Below are 9,276 nucleotides of genomic sequence, written 5' to 3' on the forward strand. Positions count from 1 at the left end.
TTAAAGACTTAAATCTGGGAATGGACATGCCACCTGTACAGAAAAGTCTGGGCCTACGGTGGACCTTATCAAAAGACACCTTCGGCTTTCAAATCAGCTCTGCAGACAAGCCATTTGCCAAACGTGGCGTTCAGTCAGTGATGAGCGGCCTATACAATCCACTGGGAATTGTGGTTCCCATCACCATACAAGGTAAATCCTTACAGAGACAGCAATCTCTACATACTTTACTTGAAATTCAAATGTCAAGCTGCTACACTTCAGCTTCCCTTGCTACCAGTCAGAGGAAAGAGCTTCACATCTTTTCAGATGCATCTACTGAGGCCATAGCAGCTGTTGCCTACCTCAAGGTGAGAGACTCTTCTAATAAAACCCACATAGGGTTTCTGTTTGGCAAAGCTAAGTTAGCTTCCAAGCCTGAACAATGCCATTACGTTCAATCAGAAATCAATGCTGCAGATCATGCCACCAGGCCAGTGTCTGCCAGTGTCTTTGCAAATTATTCTTGGTCAACAGGTCCTGAATTCCTGCTGGATCATCCAGAAGAAGCTACAACTGATGACTTCAGTCTTCTAGATCCTGTCAAAGATCCAGAGATTCATCCTGAATGCAAAACCCTTGTAACCAGAACTGAACAAGGACTCGTCTTGGGCTGTCAACGCTATGGACGTTTCTCCAAGTGGACAAGTCCTGACCGCACTACTGCAAGGTTAGTCCATGCTACACACTGCCAACACACTAAGCCCAATGATACTTGCTGTAAGGACTGGCACATATGCCAAAACCCTCTTTCTGCAAAAGACATTGCTCAAAACCAGCTGAGTCTACTACACAATGCAGAACAGAATATCTCTAGCACAGAGATAAAATGTGTCCGTGACAAGCAGGACATTCCTAAAAACATTCCTGCTGCCAAGCTGAATCCGATCATCAAGAGTGATGTGATTACAGTTTCAAAGCTTTCAGCCATCTTTACCTCAGCTACTCTTCTCACCCAGAAGATCGGAACTGTGCCTGTTTCACGTGGAGACTTTGTAGCTGGAATTACGTGAATGCCCGTATTCTTCAGGTACCTACGTGCACCATGCACATCCAGGGATGGACTTATCCAAAGTGCCTTCAATGTGCCAAGGCTATCTTATTTCCACAACCAAAGAACTTTACAAGTTGCCTCTCATGGAGTGACTTACTGCACTTGAAAGACTGTTCCAGTGATCAAGTCTACTATGCTGATAGTCATCAGACTTTATTTTATATTTGAACTTGTGGATATATGTTCCTTCTTTATTTTAGGTCCAGAGGACAAGCTACAAGTTCATGGACTTTAATAGTTGTTATTGCATTAGATGCATGTTTCTTTATGTCTTTCAGATCTTCAAGACAGCACAAATTGCACTGTTGTTTATTTGCATAACTACCGATTTGGTGTATATAGTGGCATTATCATGCCAGACGGGGAGTGTGCCGCCCCAATGGGGCATAGAAGTTTATTTAGATAGAAGGTTTATATAGATTGTTTTCCCTATACCTTTTCCTATGGACGTTTTTATATGTCTAGTTCCTATGCTGCCATCTAGTGGCCTTTGTGATATTGCACCTGTTTTTCTGTATGACAGTTGCTCTGTATGTAAGCCCCACCCTTCATTTTTGTTGTCAGTTTTCCTGTGTCATGGCAACAGCTAACAGCCACTTGTAATCAGGAGACATGTACTCTGCATAGTACGCTAGGAAAGGCATCATTTTTTGACCGCACAATACTGTAACCATTCATCGCTGTTATCCTGTTGTCTGCACGTACAGAATAAAGCAACCTTTGTGGACGAACACGGTATTGGTGAGTTCAGCTATCTGACAAGGATTGTCCGCAGTGATTGTATCTGCTTAAACAGGCCAGGATTAGAGGTCTCAACAAGGGATAAATCGCTATCACAACAATCAGAGTCAGAATAATATAAGCAACTGTTTATTTACACATTTAATATACACATGCAGGAATTTTAGCATAACCGCAAAACATTTCAGGTATTTGATTTCCAATCACTTCCTAATTAAAATTAAGCAAGTTTGTTTTTAGTTGGGAGATGTTTGGGGCACACCAAAAATAAAACTAATCTAATCATAATCATATTATGTTTTCATATCCATGACACTAAAAGGAACAACATTACTTAGATGATATCCATTAGACCAATGTCCAAAAAATACAGTAACTGTAGCCTTTCTGAAACTGAAGGTATCACAACAATAAATGCATTAATTGGTGTTATTGTCCCAAGAGGTGGCATGTATTTGTATTACACTATATTAGTGCCTCTGCATGGTTCAGAGACCAAGTAACCTGATTGTGCTCTATTAATAATTTTTGAACTTAAGTCAAAGGTGTGAGCTGTAACATTTTACTAAGTTCAGCCATTTAAAGTACCGTATGTGTCTTTCTATTGTCATAGAAAGCAGAGAGGCAAGCACTTTGAATTGTGAAAATGGGAGAGGGAACATGACAAAGCTCTCAACATAGGTTGGAAGTCAACATTTAAGGACCCAAATCACTAAAATGTGAAGCGAAATGAACTTGGGCCAAAATTACAAAAATGTATAACGAGGTGAAGTGAATGTATGTTCACTTCAAACATCCAATCATGACCAGAGAGGTTAAAAAAGAGCTTCTTCTTCATGTGATTGAATATAACGTGTAAATACTTACATTCCAATGCTCAAGCAATGGTGATGATATGAGAGGTGTTACCTACTTCTCTTGCTATTAGTAATACTAGAGACACTATTGAGGTTGGAATTATCACATAAGCACACTCTTTGTTTTTTTATGGTGACTCCATAACTTAGCTGGCACTCCTTAGCGATGATCTTCTGTGTACCACTTCTCTCTGTAATGATACGATTTTAATCAGAATCTGAGTGACTGCATAATTTACATAATCTTAGTATCCTACACTGAGGGACTTGAGATGTAGATCAATATGAATGGTGCCCTTGTCATGATGCCACTGTAACCAGCTAAATATGCAATAAATCTTGCTTGTTACTTATTGGAGATCCAGCAATCTGAGTTTCCCTTGATGTATGTTGGAACATAATGTATGTTTTTTCATATCAAATCCTTTTTGTCCCCTTTGTTGACCTATTCTAGCCCACCTCCACCTTCCCAAGAGCATACTTTCCTCTATTCAACAGCCATGGCTTCCAGTGTTTGTTTATATCCCATGCTGCAAGTCTTCAGTTTTCTGCACAGTAGAAACCCAAAGATTTCCATGGGTTTCCACAGAAGTTGGAGAAAAGGATAATAGTTGTTTTAAAATGCACTTATTCTCTAAGTAAATCATACCTATAGGGCCTAATTTTCTAAAGTATGAATTAAACATGAATTTCCAGTCATGTGTTAGGGAAATTTGAAAAATAGAGCTTCTTGTTCCCATGGCTGAATATTTGAAATAATTATTGGTTACATAAATGCACTTCAGCTATTTTCACACTTTAATAAATTAGGTCAATAGTGCCCACTACGTTTGTAGGTCTGAAAAGGAGAATCACATTTTGAAATTTAAGAGTAGGTTAGATATTAAGATGGAATTGCAGTGTCTACCATGAGGGCAATATTCCTGATTAACACATTATTGTATGGATAGATTATCTTTAATATTGTTGTGCAAAGAGCTGTGATGTCCAGTAACTTAAACCAATTGATCAGATTTCACCTATCTGTAGTTTATAAATGGCAAACATTTGTAAAAGCAAATTCTGATTGATTGATACGCATGCACACTTAATATTACTAATTAAATTTTCTGGTCTGCCATTTACCAAAAAGTGTTATATGATGCATGAATTGCATTGTTCGAGAAACAAGCATGGATCTCTGTATATCTTAAACAAAAAAAAAACTAACAATTTTACCTTTCTACCTTTAGCCTTGTGAATACAATACTATGTCTGATGCGATGATAAGCACATACTATCATTCAAATGAAGGTAAGTTTGCTTGATTTTAATATAAAGCAAATGTAATGTTAATGTCACTCTGGTCAGAACTGCAACATTCAAGTAATAATACACTTAGAGGAAAGCAGTCAAAATAGTAATTAGAAGTTTAGCCCAAACTGTTTAGTTTTAGTTGGATAGGGGGGTTATGGTTGTTGTTTTTTTTGCGCTAAACCCTTGTGGAGATTTCTCCTGTCCCAATGACAGGTATCAACTGGGGCAGGGAGAGACTTTAATTCTCTCCAATCAGGACAAAGACAAAAACTTTCCTTACTCTATCCAAAACAAATAAAAGCTATGGGTAGAATTCGACTTTAGCAAAGTGCAAGTAATAAAACTACTTTGTCCAGTACAGTTCTTCTTCCTCCTCAGTAAACTAAAACTGGTATATTGATTGTTTTTACAATGGGATGTACATGAAATATTTTGATAATTTTATGACACCATTTCTTGTCCTTTTATATACACTGCTTGTAGCACCCCACTGCAACCGTCATGCTATCTGGATTTTGGTTATCCATGGAGATAGGAGACAGCAAACCAATAGGCCTATAGTATATTTTATCATTTATTTTTTCAGGCTTTCAGCCAACAGCTTCAAGCATACAACCAGCACTACCAGCAATTCCAAATCATGGGACACTATTTACTGAAACCTGGATATGGCTAGAAGCAAACATCAGGTATATACCTACCTTCATAATAAAGTGTATTGTGGTGGGGCAGTGGGGTTGCTTTACTAAAGCAATAGAGACTCTTTATTTTGCAAACTAAATGTTCAATGAGCTTAGTAAATACGATGAAGTTTACTTCAATCAAACAATTATGGGCTAACAAAAAGCTTGGTTTTTAAATATCCCTCACATTTGATTGGGTATTAAAAGTGAACACATGTTCCTCTTGTTTACTAAACTCCGTGAACATATACTTTGCTAAGTGAACAACTTCTTTTTCTTATAGTAGATGGACCAGATTTACTAAAGACATATATTGTCTACCTAGCCTGGTGAACCTGTGTGTGAACCTATGCATGCTCAAATTAAATAAACCAATAGGATAGGATTTTCATAGGATATGTTGATTACAGCTTCTATGAGCCGAGTGAACTGCGTGTACCATATGTTGGAGAAAGGTAAGAGATGTGTGTACATTGCACCTACCTCTCCGCCACTGATTCTTTGCTATCCAGCACTCAGTAGTGAGATTTGTTCAGGAGCTTTACCTTGGGACACATACCCTGGAGAGATTGCAGAGAAGGATGTGGCTGCCAGTGCTCTTCCCCAGTGTACTTTGAAATTAGTCTTTAACAATAATCAATATTGGAGGAGGAATGAAAAGCAGGATTGATAAGTATTAATGAGCAGTTGTTATTTGAGGAATGTGTGAGGAACAGAAATGAGAAGGACTTAGGAAGAGCAGCAGCGAGAAGACATTGGAGGAGGAAAAATTAGAAGCAGGAATGACAAAGACTATTTAGCATTATTTGTTCACAGTAACTGTGTGAAAGAAGTGTGATAAGGATGACTGCAAAGTAGGAGTGATCAAAATGTATAAAAAGAACAGGTAAGAAGTATGTGTGGATTGAATGACTGTTAAGTTGTTGATTACTGAGGCTACTGTGTAAGGATGACATGTGAGACTTACAGATGAGCAGGAAGACTAGAGGTGAAAGACAGAAATAGACAGAAGAGTGGGAGGCTGATTTTAGCTGGTGATTGAAGATGATCATTACTTCTGCTGAATTCAAATTATAAGTGAGATTCACTAATGAGGCTAATCATTGAGGAGAACAGATGAGGTCAATGTGTAATGATGACATGTGAAGCTTATAGGGGAGCATCAAGACTAAGGATGATGAATGAGGCAGATGAGTGGCAAATACAACAGAGTCTGATTGAGAATGACAAATGAGAATAAGGATAAGGAGTGAGGCTGACTACTGAGTATGACAGCCGAGGATTAATACTGAAGATGAAAAGTGGGAAGGGAGGACTGTGTCTAGAAGAGCTGAGGAGAAGAGGATGTTAGCTGACCTGAATGCGGATGTTGAATTAGGTTGATAATTGCAGAGCAGAAATGCAAAGGTTTGAAGGATAAGTGAGACGAAAGGGGACAACTGAGAATAAAATGACAACAGAATGACTGACAAGTGTTCAAAAATCAAAGGAGGATTAAGAGAAACTTGTCAGCAGAACAACTGTCAAATAACTACAGTTTGCACTATGAATGAGGAGGACCACTGAAAGCTAACCAAAATTTGAAAGAACAGTGAACAAAGTCTGGAAATAGACTGACTGAAGTTGAGGGGTCCAGAAGTTTGAAGAAAGAGTGAGTAGTATGTAGAGGTGTGTCCAAAAATGGAAAATGTACTATATGGTCTTTTGCTGCTTGAGGCAGCTGTTATAAAGCTGTTGGCAGGGGGAGAACATTTAAAGTTACTTTACTGAGGAATAATTCTCAGAAGCAATTGATATCGCTTTATTAGTAGCGTGATGACGTTACCAAATCCCACCCTATGCATCTATTGTCAATACTGGATTGAGAAAGTTATTATAATAATACTGTACTGTAATGTAGAAAAATTACTTGCATAACCCAAACTATAACTTGTGCTAATAAATAATAAATACTTTAAAATAAAACAGATACGTTTTTTCTAAAATGTATTATGTTTATTCTACAGCTCAGAAAGTACTTTCACATTGCCACTTACTGTTCCTGAAACAATGACATCATGGTTGGCCAGTGCATTTATTGTTTCTGACACGCTTGGATTGGGATTTACAGATAAACCAGCTGAGGTGATATGGACTGTAGAAATATTATAGAATGTACAATTATTTTATATTATAGAATAGGGTTATCTGTGAACCTAACACACTTAATTTTGAGGTTAATTAACTATACCACATCTTTGTTAATGAAGTGTAAATAATTATTTTGTCTTCTGTTTTAAATTGAACATTTATTTTGATCAACACACAAAAAAATGTGGGCTAAAGATCAAATTGTACACCTGTAATAAACGTTGTCGTTCTATAAGCTCCCTACTGCACAATCCACAAGGCCCTGAATTACCTACACTAAAGCTGACCATACACTGTAATATTTTCTTCGTTCAACTTGTGGGCTGTACGAAGAAAATATAAAAGATTCCTGCATCAATGCTTACGAGCGTTGATCGAAGAACCTTCTGCTGTCTTCATTGTATTCTGACAGGGGCCAACAGAGCTAATTGGTTGCTGGCTCGGTTTGTTCGAAGATTTTGCAACTGACTTCCTCAATCAGCTGATAGAGGGATGCTGGCCGAAAAGGTGGCACCCACTGTGCAAATTTCGGTCGGTTCATAAGGAACCAACAGAAATTTGCATAGTGTATGTATTAGCTATACTAGCAACACCTGTAAGCCTTATTTTTAGGAACAATCCGTGATAAAGGTTGTGATTTAATTTTTTTGCAATCCATAGACAAATAAAATAACAAAACTAAAAAAACAAATTTTTGTTCTACTTGGATTATTGTTAGTTTAATAAAATAGTGTCACTGTAGACAAAAAATATACATTGTATTGTAATATTTGCCCACTTTAAAATGACACTAAAATTATGATTCTGGTACAAAGCATTACAAAGTTATATACAAATTTAACATAAAATTAATAAAAACAAAGGTTTAAATATTAAAGCAAAACTCCAAAACCTTGGTCCTGCAGCAGTCCCCCTCCGTTCCGACTGTGGCATAGTCCTCGGCATCCTCATGTCTAATGCAGGTGAATGGACCTTGCATTGGACATGATGATGCCTTGGGTCCTTAGACTGCTGAAGCCCAGGGGAGAAGGGGCTGGGGGAGGGGGGGGGGCGGTCTAGCAGCCAGGTGGGATGAAGGTTCTGCTTAGTATGCTTTCATTGGCCTGTCCAGTTTGTTTTTCTCAGTTAAGGTTAAAAATAATATTATGAGGGTTTATTTTTCACCTGTGCTCACAGGGTTGGAGTGATTATTAATGTTATTAGAAGATGCTATGGTTGATCCAACTGATCTTTTCGCCCACAAACTGCCTCTGCCTCCCAACACAGGTCTCTCATTCACTATCATTCACGATCATGGTCTGATTCAGGTCTCCCTGTCTGTTTAGGCAAAGACTGGATCCACACTCCCAGAGTGTCCTCAAACACTCCCTCAGCCACAATGGTTTACATAAGCGCTCTGGTCTGGACGCTATTCAAATGCTGCCCCAGCAGCAATGACTTACACAGGCCCCCTAACTGAGTGAGGCCTCTTCCATTTGTGGGCAAAATCCATCTGCCTTTAAATAAATTCCCTTTTTTCCCTTTGTTTTGCAAAAATTAGATATTATTTATAGTCAGTTGTACACAAAAATATGTTGACATACAATACAAATGGATGGCTTAGCCACTCAGCTAGGCACGTGAAACAGTTGGAATTGTTCATATCCAACAATATTGCCTGTATATATTTTCCATAAACTGTCTTTCATTATATTTTTAAGTGAAAATTTCTGAAAAAAAGTGATTTTGCTTATATCATTTTAAAGAAAAATTTGGTTTGTTAAAACTATTGTTTTACCTTTTTTTCACACAGCTCCAACTATATCAGAATTTGTCTGTCACGTTGAACCTCCCTTATTCAGTAATTAGAGGTGAAATATTAATTTTGGAAGTTGTTTTATTCAACCATTTGAACACAAATGTTAAGGTACTGTATATTGTGTATTTGAAATTTGCATGCTATATTAATGTAATAATATTTATTTAGAGGGTTATTCACAAAGCTGCCGAAGGATCTAGCCATAGCTTCGGCTGATCCTTCGGCTAGCTTCGGCCCAAGACCCCTTCGGTTCAGTTGAACCGAAGGGCTGCTGTACGGGCTATTCACTATAACCGGTACAGCTCCTGAAGTTGGCCGAGCGGCTCAGTCGAGCCAAAGGCATATGCTTCCGCTCGACTGAGTTTAAAACACAGCCGAAGCGGGGAGAACAGTCTGCTGAAGCAGACTGTTCTCTCCGCAATATGTAAACAAATAAATAAACACAGCCTGTGGTCCTCCTCCCAAACGTTATAAATGTTAGGAGGGACCCCCTTTAAAAAAAAAAATGCCCTGACAAATCCTAGCCCATCTCCCACCTTGATATCGGCCAATTCCCTGTTGATTCTTATTTTTCTTGCGGCTGCTGTCTGAATACAAAGAAAAAAAACCCCATCAGATAACAGGGGAAGCATTAGCTCCCTGTTATCTGCTGATTCCCCTGCTATGTTTTTTTCCTAT

The 9,276-nt window shown here is 38.2% G+C and overlaps 1 protein-coding gene across 1 annotated transcript in view; it reads left to right on the forward strand.

Annotated features, from left to right (window-relative positions):
- Positions 1-3,953: 3,953 nt before the first annotated feature.
- The window catches only part of LOC108788993 (CD109 antigen-like), a 34,944-nt gene continuing 29,621 nt past the window's right edge, over positions 3,954-9,276 (forward strand). Inside the window, exons 1-4 of the mRNA XM_018558904.1 lie at positions 3,954-3,984; positions 4,574-4,676; positions 6,677-6,794; positions 8,593-8,706. Of these exons, the coding sequence (XP_018414406.1) occupies positions 3,954-3,984; positions 4,574-4,676; positions 6,677-6,794; positions 8,593-8,706 (366 nt within the window). The remainder of the gene's footprint in view (positions 3,985-4,573; positions 4,677-6,676; positions 6,795-8,592; positions 8,707-9,276) is intronic.

Source organism: Nanorana parkeri, unplaced genomic scaffold, assembly GCF_000935625.1.
Source record: "Nanorana parkeri isolate BGI_ZX_2015 unplaced genomic scaffold, ASM93562v1 scaffold368, whole genome shotgun sequence".
In the NCBI taxonomy this organism is placed as follows: domain Eukaryota; kingdom Metazoa; phylum Chordata; class Amphibia; order Anura; family Dicroglossidae; genus Nanorana; species Nanorana parkeri.